The sequence below is a fragment of the Mytilus trossulus genome, chromosome 11, assembly GCF_036588685.1.
Source record: "Mytilus trossulus isolate FHL-02 chromosome 11, PNRI_Mtr1.1.1.hap1, whole genome shotgun sequence".
In the NCBI taxonomy this organism is placed as follows: Eukaryota; Metazoa; Mollusca; class Bivalvia; order Mytilida; family Mytilidae; genus Mytilus; species Mytilus trossulus.
In genome coordinates this window covers 50,685,621-50,703,691 of record NC_086383.1, presented here as the reverse complement: position 1 = coordinate 50,703,691, position 18,071 = coordinate 50,685,621, and the positions used below count along the sequence as shown (strand labels likewise).

At 31.9% G+C, this 18,071-nt stretch overlaps 2 protein-coding genes across 2 annotated transcripts in view; both read left to right on the top strand.

Moving 5' to 3' along the window:
• Positions 1–692: 692 nt before the first annotated feature.
• LOC134690134 (uncharacterized) lies at positions 693–3,414 on the top strand. Its single transcript, XM_063550107.1, has 3 exons — positions 693–1,259; positions 2,036–2,152; positions 3,014–3,414. The coding sequence occupies exons 1-3, from the start codon at positions 770–772 to the stop codon at positions 3,412–3,414; spliced, it is 1,008 nt and encodes a 335-aa protein (XP_063406177.1). The 5' UTR covers positions 693–769.
• A 7,608-nt stretch (positions 3,415–11,022) lies between these two features.
• Positions 11,023–18,071, top strand: part of LOC134690133 (oxidation resistance protein 1-like) — a 54,327-nt gene continuing 47,278 nt past the window's right edge. Inside the window, exons 1-2 of the mRNA XM_063550106.1 lie at positions 11,023–11,116; positions 14,834–14,941. Of these exons, the coding sequence (XP_063406176.1) occupies positions 14,883–14,941 (59 nt within the window). The 5' untranslated portion in view covers positions 11,023–11,116; positions 14,834–14,882. The remainder of the gene's footprint in view (positions 11,117–14,833; positions 14,942–18,071) is intronic.

The window sequence follows — 18,071 nt, the reverse complement described above, 5'->3', positions numbered from 1 at the left end:
CTAGAATGTTTTTGTTTGTTCAATTACCCTCAAACGTTCATCTGTGTAGCTTCCCAAACGTTTTGTCTCGAGCTTAACTGATGAAGGATATATCACCAAAATTTGTTCAAGTCACTGACATGAAATCATACTTTTTTATTTCCTTTCCTATAGACAATGCATTAAATCAACTTACCAATCATTCATTTTAACTCAAATCCTTTACAAAATGTTACGTTTTAAAGATGACTACAATATGGAATAAAACTGACAGTGTAGTAAAAGAGGGGCGAAAGATATCAGAGGAACAGTCAAATAAATAGATAAAAATAAACTGACAATTCTACCATGGCTAAAAAAGTAAACAGACAAATAATAGTACACAAGAATAGTTATCAAAAGTACCAGGATTATAATTTTATACGCCAGACGCGCGTTTCGTCTACATAAGACTCATCAGTGACGCTCAGATCAAAATAGTTAAAAAGCCAAATAAATACAAAGTTGAAGAGCATTGAGGACAAGAAACAAGAAAAAAGATAATCTACAGTTGTAAAGTCATTGTAATTGGGGCAAACCACTTGTGTTGGTAGATAAGACAATTATAGATAATGCACGTATTGCCTTGTATTTACAAAAGTCTGTGATATTGATGGCTGAGATGATTCATAATTCAATGTTCATTTTTCTCATCTTCCAATGCGTAAGTGGATTTTTAATTGACAGTACAACGCCCAAATATCCCGACGTTATAACTGACAAACATTATATCGCCGTCGTTGATTTGCTAATGGAGGAAAGACAAGCACGACATCTCTTAGAGCATGTTGTTACTAGCTTACAACAGACAGTGCAGTCTCTTGAACAGAAAGACATATCGAAGCATACGCAGGATATTTCGGCTTTGCAGCTGCAAGTCAATGGTCTAGTTGCTACGTGCAGTTTAAGTCGAAACAATTTTGGAGTATTAGAAGGCAAATTCAAAGACTTGGAAATGAACTATACTTTGTTGAAAAATGAAAACCAGAAACTATCACAAGATGTTGCAACCCTGAAACAGACCCAATCAGTTGTCAGCATGGAACATTTAAAACAGCAAGTACAGGCAACATCAGGCAAAGTGAACCAACTAAAATACAACAATATGGTGCAGAATCAAGATATCATTGCAATTTCGAATATAACCCGTCAGAATCAATTGGATGTCAAAACTATTGGCAACAAACTTACCCAGCAAATCACATCCATTGAAGGTGAATTCCGAGAAAAATCCCGAAATGGTAAGTATGGAAATTAAGGATGTGAATTAATTGCTTGAATTATCGACTGTTACAACATATGAAACTTTAGTTTCTCTCATGCAAATCTTATGCTAAGTCAAGTGTCCTTTCCATTATTTGTTGTAGTTAGTTGTGTATCTATGAAAATTCCACTTTCAAATCATTTCATAACTCTGTTCGTTTGCTCATTTGTGTATCGCATTAGCTCCTAAACCATACTGACCTACGCAATGATAATTATATTTACACAATGACCACTTAGTGATTGCTTTTTTAAACAGATTAATTTCTATATAAACAGACTGTGATCAAATACTTCCACTTACCTATTATATGAAAAAAGAAGATGTGGGATGATTGCCAATGAGACAACTGTCCAGAAAAGATACGTCTGTTTGGTTTTTTTCACACATTGTTGTCAATATAATATAATTTAATACGATTGTCATCCAACTTGAAAGATACCAAATGAAAGGGATAGTCAAACTCATAGATCGGAGATAAACCGACAACGCCACTTAGTTGTTTAAGATTATGTTTCATCGTTCCTTGATTGTGGTGTTGTTGAACGCATACATACAAACCAAAGAATGATATAGACAGGTACACTGTTCTTTCTCTGTTAGGCTCTGTCAGATATAAGACACACTATGGTATCTTATATACCTGTATGTTGCTACGGGGAGAACCAGCCTACGAATGATATGAATTCTATAGTCCGCATGTCACGTACGTGTTTCTTCTATCTTAAACAACACATGCTTTGGTTTTTTTAGACACAGTTGTTCACAAAGAGTTAACAAATGCACTAGATTTGAAAATAGCCAATTTGGAAGCTAATCAGACGTTTCTGAGTACTCAAGTAGCAACAATAGCACAGAACACTTATCCAGGTGATTACTAATAATGGTAAAAGTGTACACGTGATTCACATATTTTTTTTAATTTATATTAATCTCAGACTGGTTCGTTTTAAGATTGATGATATTTAAACAACGGTAAAACTGTTGTTGCCTCTTGTCCATATGTTTTTGCGACAGAAATCATATTGTCGATTAACAGATAATAATGATGATGATGAAGAGGAGGAGGAACAGGATGATAATGATATTCGGTTAACATCAAAACAGGTTGAATATAAAAAAGGAAGATGTGGTATGATTGCCAATGCGACAACTCTCCACAAGAGACCAAATGACACAGAAATTAACAACTATATGTCACCGTATGGCCTTCAACAATGAGCAAAGCCAACACCGCATTGTAAGCTTTAAAAGACTCGAAATGACAATATAAACCATATTCAAACGAGAAGGTTAACGGCCTAATGAATGTTTGTTTCTATTCTATAGTCATACGATAATCTTATTTCAATTTCCTGGAAACAACAAAAGCATCTAAAAATCTGTAGTTAACACGAAATTTGTCACATTTTAGAATTGATTTAATGGATTTTTTTTTACATGTATGGGTTATGACTTCAAACTTTTACATCTGGGGAGATTCCCAAATGCCTCATATTTCGATATTCCAAACATGTCTTAGTTATAGTATGACCAAAACCAATTTTTCCCGCGATTCCTTATACGTATTTCATAGTTAAGTTTCCAATAAACCGTACTTAAATAACTTATTCATCATGTTTGATCTTTTGATTTTGCCATTTGATAAGGTACTTTCCGTTTTAAATCTCCTCGGAGTTCAGTATTTTTGTCATTTTTTTTTTTCTTTACCGTATTTCTTTAAATTTACAGTAACTGTTGCTCTCACTGCATGGAATGCAGGCGGGGATGTTACCATTGGAAGTGAAATAAAATTCAATGAAGTAAAGACGTCGACTGGAATACGAAACCTGTCGGCCATTAATTCAACTGGAACCTTTACAGCGGAAGTAGATGGCGTATATGTTATTGCAGTTACAGTGAACTCTGGTACTAACGATTCGGGATTCGAAATTCATAAAAATAACATTACTTTATCTCAGGTTTATATTCAAGGATCATCCGGAGATAATGATCAGAGCGGAACAAGTGTGGTATCAACTGAGCTACGCATGGGGGATTTAATAAGTGTGCTAGCATCTGGTGGATCCAGGAAACCAAGCATTGTTCATGTTGATCAGGGTTGGTCAACATTATCTATTATTAAAATATAGTTGACTTATTTGAAGTGTTTTACTTTATCATATACATGTATATCATGTTTGGTTTATTTGTTTATGTTTTACTTGATCAGTTTAAACTATATGTATAGTTATTGTTCAACACTTTAAGTTTGTATTTTGATTCCCTAACGTTGAGCCTAAGCACTTGATCTATAGATATATATTCATTCTGATCTAGATGTTTTACTCAAACTTGCCCGGTACCATCAACTGACATGTTACCGTCAAATTGTTCAACCCTTCCATTTGGGTTCATAAAAAGCAAAATAACAAAATACAAAACTCCGAAGAAAATTCAAAACGGAAAATCCCTAATCAAATGGCAAAATCAAAAGCTATAACACAGCACACGAATGGATAACAACTGTCATCTTCCGGACTTGGTTCATGCACTTTCTTTTGAAGAAACGGTGTTAAACCAGGATGCATAGCTAGCTAAATATCTCACTTGAATGACATTCGTATAAAATTTGATTATATTGATAACAATGTGTGAAAAAAACCAAAGGGAAATAAAAGGTAAACATGTCAAAATTAGGGATACAGCAGTCAACATTGTATTATCTTTTAATTACTATAAAAACAAAAGAAATTTATCAACCAATAAAAACAAAAAGTCAAAAGACAAAGCACATTAGCTAAAATGAAAGACAAGAATACAAAAAAATTTACAGTAGTACAATAACTCAATGACGGGATGTATAAGGCTATGCCACTACTGGTGGAGGTTTCCTCCGCCTAGTTATCAGCACTGATGTGTTGACATGAGTTATTATTGATTTAGTCACAATTACAAATCAACTGTTTACAAAACTTTGAAATTTTAGAAATACAAAGGACATTCTATCCCAGCAATACATTACCTAAGCTTTGTTTAGTGAAATCTTTTGGAATTTAGGTCCTAAATGCTATTCAAAATTATACTCCAGCTAGTCACATACTTTTTTAATCGTTAAAAGGATTTGATATTGAGTTACTGTGTTAGCATGGTTAGGTCAATGCTAATGTTATGCAAATACTTCTTTTCCAAAAATTATTACATATTATGCTGAATAATGTACAAACAAATGTATCTAAGAAGTAGGTTTGTGTGACGGAAACATAAGGAAATACTTTGAAACCAAAATCAACCTCTCATCTTTAGCAGATATAAAAAGACTCTCTCGATGAGAGTGTCCTGTTTTATACGGCATTATGAGAATAATTTAGAAGACATACACGGCAATCAAATCAAGGAGATTTGTCTTTTTCTTTGTTACTCATGGCTTTGTCGGGTTATCTCCAATCTATGAGTTTTGACTATCCCTTCTATTTGGTATCTTTCGCTCCTCTTGTATCAAGTTGGATGACAATCGTATTAAATTCTTTTATGTTGACAACAATGTGTGAAAAAAAAACCAGACATATCGCTTGTGGACAGTTGTCTCATTTGCAGTTATACCACATCTTCTTTTTTCGTATAATAGGTATGAATGTGAAAAATAAACAACACTTGAACGAAATCCAACCTCTCACTATATATATATATATATAGCTAGCAGATTCTTTTAAAGAAATAGTGTCCTGTCTCATGCGACATTTGGAGATAAATTCAGAAGACTTACACAATTTGTAACACTGTAATCAATTCAAGATATCTCAATGGAGATTGTACATAAAAAACAGGAAATAAATGTTCGGTTAAAATATCAGTAAATCATATACAAAGCAGACAACCTGGAAGTTAAAAATTGTATGAATTGTAAACGATATACTCATGTCCTGCTATTTATGCAGCATTTGTGACATAAATCCAAAGGTACAATCAGTGTTCACTCTCAAGACCAAGTTCATTATAAACCGGTAACAAATTCCGGATGATGTAGGTTGGCTGAGGGAAGAAATTGAGACATGCACGGTTACGTTCAACCTTTACAGTATAGCAAAAAGTAAAAGCACAAATTCTGAACTCCGAGGAAAAATTCAATCGTGAAGTCCCTAATCGAATGGCAAAATTTAAATGACAAAACACATAAAACGAATGGACAACAACTGTCATATTCCTGACTTGGTACAGGCATTTTCAAATGTGTAGAAAATGATGGACAAACTTGTGAAACTTTTAAACTTCTCATTATTCCGGTGGAGCTTATTTGTCCCCCTATTTGGTGGGATTCATGTTGCTGAATATTTACATTTAGTTTTTCTGGTCTTGTTCCGTCGTTTTCGTATTTCGCCACATAACTTTGTCAATTTTGTTTGACTCGAGTTTGAATGTCCTCTTGATAATTTCCACTCCATGTCTAAGTTGTTCTTCCTCAGTGGCGGATTCATAACTTTTTGTAAGGGTAGCCGCTGTCCCTATCCAGTCACGTTTCAGTGATTCCCTATATAATCAACATTTTTTTTCCCACGAAAAGGGGGGGGGGGGTCCGCCTATGTTTCTTTTGAATTCATTGTGGTACATTTGAGTAGAATGGTTCAACTTTGTTTAATACTGAAATGTTGATGCAATAAGGACAAAAAGCCTTGGTAAAACTGGAAACTGAAAAAGGTTTAGAACACAGTCTGTGTGCATTGTACAACAGTTTTGTTTTGAAAAAAGTAAAATCACAAAAAATACTGAACTCCGAGTAAAAATTCAAAAGGGAAAGTCACTTATAAAATGGCAAAACCCAAAGCTTAAACACATCAAAAGAATAGACAAACGGAAGAATTTCGAAGTTAGGTATAATACCATCATCTTTTCGACATGTTTAAACATCACCTACTACTGTAACTTTCTCGTTGGGTTTTTATTTTAAATTAACAGCATGCCTACTGTCACTACTGGCGCCTTCCAGAACGGCTGATTTCGTCTCTGTTTATCATGTAAGACTCGTGTTGTTCTGTCTTAAGTTTTCGGTGCTGATCGTGTTTTTTCTCCCGGTCATTACGATGTTTGTCCTCCTTCTATTTTTGTTTTGCTTGACCTCTTTTTTCTCAAAACATTAAGTTCTGAAACATCTTTTAAGGTATTTGAAAATTTTAGCATCTGGAAAGTTTCTAAGTTTACTGAGGTCGGAAGCAAACTGGACTATTGGGGCGGGTTTTATTGGTCTCTTCTGTACATCACCAGAATGTCTTCTGGAGAAGAGTTCAAAAAAATGAATCTGATCCTCTTCTGGAGATATTCTATGGAAGATCAATAAAATAAAATAAAAATTGCCGTCGAATACTGCAGGTTCTTGTTATGTTGGACGATTTTTTTTTTTAGAAAATTAAGATACGTCCACTGTAAAATTGTGCTCTGTTCGTTACAATTTTCCTTGTGCCTTTCTTCAGTTCAATGTTGCTAAACAAATCAGGCTTTACCCCCCACTCTTAGATTTTTAAGAAAATCTCATTCTGTACAAGAATTCGTTAATATTTGTCTGGAATATGACTCGGATCAATTTACAAAAAGGACATCTTAGTCTATCTATTTTTTTTTTTTTAAGTAACCGAACTGGATTATTTTTGTATAAAGCAAAGCTTTCAGAAAGTTCTCAAAATCATTTTTTTCTGGTGGTCCATGAAGAAAATCTTCTCAGGTCCTAACTATTATTTCTAATGCAAAATTTCGATGGTCAAAACCTTCGGACTAGCACTTTTCAAATGCTTTCATTATATATCGATCCATATATTAGTATGCAACGTAAACCAGACGTTTCCTATCACAGGCACCTGTTTATATCCATTGATTTTGTAAGACTAAACGATCATACGAAACTTCATTGACAAATCTTGTGTACTGGGGGTAAGGGGTACTCTAAGGGTAAATACAATGCATATCATCTGAAAGATAAACTTCTCGTGAATCGAATGGTGTATAAAACAAAAACAAATGAGACTGAATTGACAGAGAAATAAGGGTTTTAAGCGGTGAGGTGAAAAAAGTAGTTGGGTATACCTTCTCGTAAATATACGTTGATAGTGGGTCTTTCCAATGGATAGAAACAAGTGCCTGTGGTTTCCTATACTTTTCTTTTTAATAAATTTTATCAGTTTGTTGTGTACTGATTGATACTTCAGTCTGGGATTACAAGATTTATTTCAAAACTAGTTGCAACTAGCTTTGAACAAACTTGCAGTAATTGGAAATACTCTTAGTTCAATGTTTTGAGTCTATGGTCTTAATGTTAGTTTGCAGGTTTCTTTTGAGTATCTCGTACCGACCTTTTCGGCTAATCAAATTGCAACTGATTTGCACAGGTTGTTCTTAAATTGTACTGCTACACTACTGTTTCCGCTTCGAGTAGGATCGAGCGCTCACAAACTTGTTGGTGTACTGTTTAATCACTATCCCTGGTTAGGAAATGGTTGAGATCTCGCTACTATGTTTAATCCCGCCACATTTTGTATGTAAGTGCCTGTCCCAAGTCAGTGACTTACAGGCTCCTGACTTGGTACAGGAACTCGGTGGTTGTCGTTTGTTGATGTGTTACTTCTTTGTTTTCTCTTTTGAATTGTTAAAAATACCTTTATGATTTCTGGGGCTTTTATAGCTCACTACTAGTATGTGGTGTTGGCTTTGCTTATTGTTAAAAGCCGTATGATCAGGTGACCTATGGCTGTTAATTTTTGTATCATTTGGTCTCTTGTGAAGAGTTGTCTCATTGGCAATCATACCACATCTTCGTTTTTATATGATCAACCTCTGCCATATTCTTTATGAACCTGTCCCAAGTCAGGAGCATGTAGTTTAGTGTTTGTCGTTGGATCATGTCTTAACTCATATTTGGTATTTTTCAAATTCTTTTGTTTTGTATAATTAGGCCGTATTAGTTTTATCGTTTGATGGCGTATAATAAACGGCTTTACAGTATCGTTTTTGTTTTTTTTATTGTTGAAGGCCTCACGGTTTCCTATTATTGCTTTCATCCACTACTTCATATTATGATAGTTGTGTCATCAGCAATCATATCACTCACATCTCTTCTTTTTAATATTATATACCCGACTTTTTCTCTCGTGTTTTCCTGAACATGCATGAAATATTTGTCACTGGGCGTTACTGAAAAATTAGCATCAATTTAAACTTGTGTTAGATAAGAAAAAAGCATCTGACATTTATTTATTTGTTGGCATGGGAGACAGGTAATCTTCGTTTATGAATATGGTTGTCTGGTAAGAGCAAACAAAAATAGGCATGATTATCGACAAATTAAAATGAATAATGATGTCCTCTTTCCTTCTTCATTCCTCATCTTTTGATTTAAACTAACTACTAGCCCAATCATGAGTATCGAAATAAGCGTTAATCACTAATGAAAATATAATAAAAAAAATGTACAAAAAAAGTTCAATAAAATTGTAAAGTTAAATAAATAAAAAAAAAAATGAAATGAATTAGCAACCTCAATCAGGCATGCACCGGAAAGTAATCTTCAAAATGTTGATGGTTTTCTGTACCTAGAGAAGAATCAAAATCCCGTCTCTAGACTGATTTCAAATAGTTGTCCCTTAACTGTTACTATCCGTATAGTTCTTATATTCATCCAGCTTATCATTCTACAGATATGTCCTACTAAGGCTGTCATACCATAAAAACGTTTATAACAAAGCTCACATTCTAGTATATCTTCATTCATTAATTTATGAATGTCATTTAGACTAAACGACGCCATGTTTGTTTTGTGTCTTTGCTGTCTAAACCACCTATTTAAAAAGAAGAGGTGGAAGAGAGCCAGAAGATCTTCCCAAAGCAAAAAATAGAAATGAACCTCTTCTGGCTCACTACCGTAGAACAAAAAAACATGCCCTTGCTCCATATGTAAATGCTCTTTTGTTCCGACGTTGGAAAGTTCCGGGCGGAAAGAATTAACTAGCCGAAAAGTTCCGGAGGAACTTATTAACTAGTTACTTTGTTCTTCCTCTTGTTTAAAAGTTCCACCGGAACAAAGTGACTAGTTGAAAAGTTCCAACGGAACATATCAACTAGTTAGAAAGTTCCTTTTTGCCAAATTAGTCAAAACCGGAACTAACAAACTAGCCCAAAAGTTCCAACGGAACTTATCAACCAGTCACAAAGTTCCATTTGGAGAATTGATGCAAAGTAAAAGCGCAACATATTATATTTTATCCTTTCGAAGGGGAACCAAGATACTGATGAGGAGGGGGTATTCTTCTCTTTTGTGATGTACTATGAATACTAAATTTGCATGATAATGCAACTTATTCCGTTTTTTGTGAGCTATGAAATACAACTTAAATTTTGCTAACTAGTTGTTCTGTTCAGCCAGAACTATTTAACTAGCTACATTGTTCCGGGACTTTTCAACTAGCTACTTTTTTCCGGAACTTTTCGACTGCACCCGCAATAAAACAACTAGTTGGAAAGTTCCATCGGAACGAAATAACTAGTTGAAAAGTTCCGCCGGAACAAAGTATAACTGACGGAACAAAGTGGCTGTTTAAACAAATAAATACATTATTCCAAGGATTGAGAAACAAAATAACTATAACAAAAAGTTTAAAAGATGAAAAGATAACAGAAATGACTATGCTTACTACAATTGACTATATATGTCTTTTGTTTCAAATTAAGAAAAAATGTGAATATACGGCCGTATGGCAAGTCAAAGTGGACAAAAAGAGCTATTTTCTAATATTAAAAAATCATTTTCTAATATTAAAAAATCATTTTCTAATATTAGAAAATCATTTTCTAATATACGAAAATCATTTTTTAATATTAGAAAATCATTTTCTAATATTAGAAAATCATTTTTTAATATTAGAAAATCATTTTTTAATATTAGAAAATCATTTTCTAATATTAAAAAATAAGGTACTTTTTAATATTAGAAAATGATTTTTTAATATTAAAAAATCATTTCTTAATATTAGAAAATCATTTTTTAATATTAGAAAATCCTTTTTTAATATTAGAAAATCATTTTTTAATATTAGAAAACCATTTTTTAATATTAGAAAATGATTTTCTAATATTAAAAAGTACCTTATTTTTTAATATTAGAAAATGATTTTCTAATATTAAAAAATGATTTTCTAATATTAAAAAAAGATTTTCTAATATTAAGAAATGATTTTTTAATATTAAAAAAGCATTTTCTAATATTAAGAAATCATTTTCTAATATTAGAAAATCATTTTCTAATATTAATAAATAGACTTTCTTTTTTAATATTAGAAAATGATTTTTTAATATTAGACAATGATTTTCTAATATTAGAAAATGATTTTCTAATATTAGAAAATGATTTTCTAATATTAGAAAATGATTTTCTAATATTAGAAAATAGCTCTTTTTGTCCACTTTGGCTTGCCATACGGCCAGAGACATATATACACATATGTCTCTGATACGGCCGAGTCGATAGAATCAGAGACATATATGTGTATATATGTCTCTGATAGAATGAAGTATAAATTTTGACAAGTAATCCAATCATTTGAATCAAAAGTTTATATAAGTAGTGCTAGTTTGTTTATTTTACAACAGTTCATTATATATATTGTTGCCAAAAAGGTTTGCACTAAATGCCAAAAGTATCAAATTCTACTATTTTAATCTAATAAATTGAAATTTCCCGCGTTTATTACCACAGGTTACCTTTCTTGATTTTTACCGGAAGTAGAAAGTACACATACAAATAAACATGGCGAAATTATTGTGGGTGTCTTTCTGATTGAAATCAGCTGTTTGTATTTGTTTTTAGTAGATAATAAGGTAACAATCCATAGCACTTGTTAATTAAACGTTTGCTCAATCCAACCATTGCTGATATATAGCGTATCAGTCATGAACAAATGAAACAAAGAGTGTTTGTTCCAAACGTCAAACTTTTGCCAGATATTTTTCTCTCTCTCACTCAAACACTAAAACAAAGTAAATATCGATATATCTATTGCTTTCTTAAATGTTGAAGCAGCGTTATATCAGTGGATGAATAAATATTATTTTTTCAGTCATGAATCTTTATAACAGTGATAACCATGATAACTCATTATTTTGTCCAAATTATATGATATTAATTTACAAAATACAACTTATCGCGATTTGTCCGGCCTGACTCGACAATCTGTCCTGCTTGAACTATTGACGTCACGAGACAATCACTTTTCCATTGTGGCATCAGATATTTTGTATTATCATATATATGACAAAATGTATGACGTCTAAAATTTACGGGAAACTTTGTGATGACCAGTAATGTCGAACAAAAAGCGATAAGGTGTATATTCATACATGTAGGAGGAAAAAAGGTAAAAACAAATTATAATGTTGTGCTGTTACACCAGTTGCTTATGCATGTTATGTTAAAAGGGTTGGGGGATGAGCTTGACCAAATCGTTATGACGTCTTGAAAGGCTACACATGTTTTCTTTTTAGTAACCACTTCCTACGAAAATGTGTTGAAAGTGAATTTCTGAAAAGCAGGCCTGAAGAATCCCTTATCACGCCCTTATAAGTCTTTTTCTGATTATTTTTTTGCAAAACTACAGTTTGTACTTGTGACCAATGTTTTTACACTAACGCAAGAAACTCAATGACCTGTTTATGATGGTCTTCAGTTAAATTATCTTCTACCATAGTCAAATGATCCCTGCCGTTGAAAAAATACATTGTAATCTTTCAATATTCTCAAATTAATCATTCAGTATTTTAATAAATTTCGCATTAAGATTGAAAGGTGTAGTAAGTTTTTTCTTGGTCTATTACCATGACTACTACATGGAATGTTGCCTTGAAAACTAAAATTTTGTACATACATGTGTAGTACATGAACATGTGTATTTACTTTTTTTGTATACAGGACACTGCTTACAATTTTATGTACATGTTTCTACTAGACCATATTGTGACATTGTTGGATATTTTCTTAAAAACTGGCATTGAATTCTGTGGGAAAAAAATATTTTAAAGATGAATTTAGGAGCTACATTTATGTTTCATATCATACATGTAACTATTTCTGACATTGAATGGTTCAGAAGATTTGTGGCAAAATAAAATTGTTCTATATAAAAAAAAAAAGAAGATGTGGTATGATTGTCAATGAGACAACTCTCCGCAACAGACCAAAATGACACAGCAATTAACAACTATTATGACTATAGGTCACTATACAGCCTTCAATAATGAGCAAAGCCCATACTGCATAGTCAGCAATAGAATGCCCTGAAATTATGTTTAGTAGTAAAGATATGTTTATTATTATTTTTTAAACACTGTAATGACATGCATAGATATACATTTGTAGGAAGATGTGGTATTAGTGCCAATGTGAAAACTCTCAATCCATGTACATGTACCGGTACAATGTATACTCACAAGTACAAAAAAAAAATGTATAACATACATATGAACATGTCACAGAAATTTTATTACATAATACCTTTATAATTAACATGTTTAACATATAAATCAAAATATTATTATATTCAAAATGAAATCAGAGCATGATGTCAGATATTTCTATGAATTAATTTATTTTTATAGCTTTCCAGAAAATTTCCAACCTAACAGTTGATAATTGCAAATTTGTGCATATGATATTTAGTCTTTAGGGTTTTTGATTCAGATTGGCTGTGCAATATACTTCTAATATATTAAGAATGGCTGTATTTAATATTTCCATATTTTATTTCTTGAAGATATATCATTTTTACAGTTATAAAAAATACAGGTGACTCGATTACAAGGTCTTGATTATAACCTATCACCTGAATGACAGATGTATACATGTATAATTAGTATTAATTACTAATATGCTTATATTATAACAATAAAAAAGTGATAACAAATTGGTAAAGCAATTTAAAACAATAACTTTTTCCTGTCTATTCAAAATTGTGACAAACAAGTGATTCTTCAACTTACAATGTACATGTACATGTAAGCCAACCTTTGAAAATTATATGTTCACCTTTCCTACTATCATTACAATATATTTAAACATGTTATAGCAATTGACACATAAATTATACAGGTTAAACACAGACAGTTATTTCAACTGTCTACATTATAATTATTTAATAATACTTCTACAAAACATGCAAAATAATAGGTTATAGGGATGATCACTCTCAAACAGGATTAACCTTGCAAATTTCTTTGTGTCTGTCCAAATCACCATTCTTTATTTTTTTTTTGGTTTATGTACAATATATATCATGTGTTTGTCACTTGTATTGTTATAAAATAGACTTCTTTTTAGCTCATCCGGCCTGAAGATCCAAGGGCTACTGTGAGCTTTTCACATCACTTGGCGTCAGTCATCTGTTGACGATAATTTTTAAAAATCTTTTCTTCTGAAACTACTGGCCCAAGATTGGGTATCAATCTAGGTTAGAAATATTTCAGACATAGCTAAAAGTAGAACATAGAAATGCATAGAGATAAAATGCAGGTTTTATAAAGCATGTAAAAAAGAAGAATTGGTATGATTGCCATTGAGACAACTGTCCACAAGAGACCAAAATGACACAAACATAAACAATTATAGGTCACCGTACTGCTTTCAACTATGAGCAAAGCCCATACCGCATAGTCAGCTATAAAAGGCCCCATTATGACAATGTAAAACAATTCAAACGAGAAAAACAGCCTTGTTTATATAAAAACAAAAAACAAATATGTACATGTAACACATAAACAAACAACAACCACTAAATAACAGGCTCCTGACTTTGGACAGGCACATACATAAATAATATGGCGGGGTCAAACATAGTCTATTATTTTGAAAACCTGTTTCTCTAATTCTTTGGAAATTTATCCCTATCCGAACCCATTGTATAAAAAAATTTAATCAATGTGTGGTTGCCGGTGATCTCAGAAGATCATTGGATGATTTTAAGGGTCATGACCTTTTAAAAGCTATCAGGAATGAACCAAAATATGCTATAACAGGTGTTAATGAAATTGACAACTTCGTGCAATGTGAAAGGTACTCGAAGGGGATTTTCGGTTAACAAAAAAAGAAAATGATTTTTTTAATCATTAGAGAAACAGATTCTTACATAATTACTCGTGAATTATTGGATTTATCCGATCTCGATAGTTAAATTATAAATTTTAAAGTCCTCGCCGAGGCAGCTCGGACTTTAAAATTGATAATTTAACTATCTCGATTGGATAAATCCGATAATCCACTGGTACCAATGTAAGAATCTATATATATACAACGTACAGAACGTATAGAGAAAAATCTTACCAGGCAAAAATTTTTCCGAATGTTGAGCTCTACATATTGTCTTTACTAAAGAACTGTCAGGCATCTTCTTCTAGAAGTAATGGTCCTTATTTTTACTTTGATAAGGAAAGCAGATAAACTCAAGAACGGTGATTACCCACTTATGAAATTTTTTGATCCCTTCATAAAAACCATAAAAATATGAATTGTTAAAATTGTTATTTTGAATAAAAATGATTGTTTTACAGACACCATGCTGATTGACAACTCTGTTGATGACCTTTCACCTTTGTAACCATGGCAACAGAAAAGCAGTCATTTAAAGACAGAACGATTAAGAAGTTATTAGGAAACAGGTAAGACCTACACTGTAGTTGTTAATTCCAGTCTTGAGTAGAGTTGTCTCATTGGCTCTCATACCTTGTCTTCTTACTTTTATAAGACATTCATTAATTTGGTAAAATATATACTTACCAATATAACAGGATTTGAGAGTAATGTCAGAGGTTATCATGACATTCTTCTACAAGCAGATTTAAACTTATACAGGCATATATGTCGCATATCAATTCAAATGCAAAGTCCCTACCAATACAGAAAATTTATACATGTACATCTGCAGTTCATGCACACAGTGTTTTATAGTAGATTATGAGACTTTTAATTGCTGGTTGTAGCATCTTTTGTAGTGTCAGGTTGTACATTTCATTGTAGAATTATAACAAAAAAGTTTTTTTTTCTCATATTCAACTAATTAGGATTTTTATTCCCCACCTACGATAGTAGAGGGGCATTACATGTACAATGTATGTTTTCTGGTCTGTGCGTCCGTCTGTCCCACTTCAGGTTAAAGTTTTTGGTCAAGGTAGTTTTTGATGAAGTTGAAGTCCAATCAACTTGAAACTTAGTATACATGTACATGTACCCTATGATATGATCTTTCTAATTTTATGCCAAATTATAGTTTTGAACCCAACTTCATGGTCCACTGAACAAAGAAAATGATAGTGCGAAGTTCAGGTTAAAGTTTTTGGTCAAGGTAGTTTTTGATGAAGTAGAAGTCAAATCAACTTGAAACTTAGTATACATGTTCCCTTTGATAAGATCATTCTAATTTTTATGCCAAATTAGAGAATTTATTCCAATTTCACGGTCCACTAAACATATAAAATGAAAGTGCGAGTGGGGCATCCGTGTACTGTGGACACATTCTTGTTTTGAGTAAATACACATATTTAAATAATTGTAAGATTATCATTTTACAGGCATCTTTAACTTTGTCAAAACCTCATGCAATTTCACGAAACTTTGACAGTAGCTTTTTTATGTCTAAAAGACAACATTTTGAAGAAAAAAAATCAGGGTTAAATTTTTCAGACATCAATAACTTTCTAAAACCTTAATTGAATTTTGCAAAACAGAAACTTTTTATGATGAAAAAAAACTTAATTAAGAACCTGTCTGTGTTCAAGACTGCCTGGACTAGCAGCAGATAAGCAAAAATCTCTTTGTTAGCCTAACATTTCAGTAAAATTTTGGATAAATCAGACAGGTGTCCGCATGATGTCTGACCAAATATCTCATACTTGAAGAACATCTTTTTGCAGGAAGGTGTTACTCAGTTTAAATTTAAACTACAAATGTAAGTGTGAAATTGTTATGTAAGGTCGGATTAGTCAATTTTAACAAGTTTATGTCGTCACAAATGACTTTTCTACACTAAGAGGACTAGAAAACATGATCCTTCTCAATAACTTGATAAGATTTAAGAAATTATGAAATGGTGGAAGATTTGAACAAGTTTTGGAATTCAGGTGTTTCATCTTTTTTCAGCAAACCATTTATTTTTGCATAAACACCAATTCTTGTTAAAATCATATATCATTGGTAAATTTTCGGGGAGAAAAATAGTATTTTCTTGGAATTTAAGACTTGATGCTTGTACAGAAAGTGCTCATATATATTTGCTATTAAATTTGATCCTTGTGGGATATTGGAATTTGTGTTTCACTTTTTCTCTAGAAATTCATGAACAATGATATCCTACGAATAATTATGGTAAATCCACATTTAGTCCTTTGGACTTTATTCAGTTTGCGAACTAATTGTCAAGTTGTTGCTTATTAACTTTTTTTAACAGAACATTCTGATTCATTATAATTCTAAAGATAAAAGAGGCCAAAAGTAAGTTTTATTGATACAATGTACTTTAAAATTGATATCCCTAATGTAAAATCTTACAAATTTTTGAATTTCTTTATCAAGTGGTTTTTTTTTCAAGATAAATATTATTATGGATGCTGTCATTGAGTGGTACAACATCTGCCAAATGAATAAAAGTTTTATAAAGTTGTTAAATTTTTGTCAAGGATCCTATTGAACAGTATGAGATCATTGCAGAAACAAATAAAAGTTTTACGAAGATTGTAATTTCGTTAAGGATGCGTCTGAACCATCAGAACATCTATACCTAATGAATTTAAAGTCGGTCTTATTAAGAATAATATTGAACAATATCTCGGTCGGATCTATACATCAGGATAACAGTTTATCAATCATGTAGCCATGATCATATTAATATTGATTCCTTTGTTTGGATGTAAATGGTATCTAAAGATACAGGCCATTTATACTAGTCATTCTCGTGGTGTAAATGTACAGTAACCATGGGTCGGAGAAAATTGCTATTTAATGTTGACCAAACTAAATCAGTATAGATATAGGGTTACGGAAGGTTATGGTACTTTGTTAAAAATTAGTTATTGATCATGTTATTGTCTTTCTTTGTTTATATTGCTTTGTATGAAGGTGTGGAAATTTTACTTCCTTTTTGGTTAAAAATACATTAGATGTTTCCTTAAAATGAAATAGATTTCTAAGGGTTTATATATATTGAGTTATAAAAAAGTTTAAGTGCAAATGTTTTGAATTTTTTATCAAACAAATACATTTTAGTTTTACACATGACAATAAATAGATTAATGTAGCAAAGAAAGTAAACAAAATTGAAAAAGTTGCAATTTTTATTCTACAAAAGCTTTTGTAAAATCAATTTCAACAATTTTGGAAATGTTTAAGATAAAGTTTCCTAATTGAAATATATCTTGCAAAACTTTTTACTCAGTCAGTATATTTATGTTTTCATGAATTCATGCATAAAAATAAACACTTAAAAAAGAAATATATTCATTGGGAGTGATGATTGACACGAAAAATGTTACCCACTGTAAGCCACATGCATGGCCATATACATATACATGTATAAAACATTCAAGGCATATATATTTTGTACAAGAGAAAATCCAATATAAGCTGTGAATGCCCATAGCTCTATAAGGATGTTAACACAATTATACAATTTGATTTGCCATCTATCAAAACTTGTTGACAGATCATACCGATACTTACAAAGCTGTATATCATGTATTTGTGAGGGTCAGTATGGTCAGTATTGATAGGGGTCAAAACCTGAATGACCATATCATG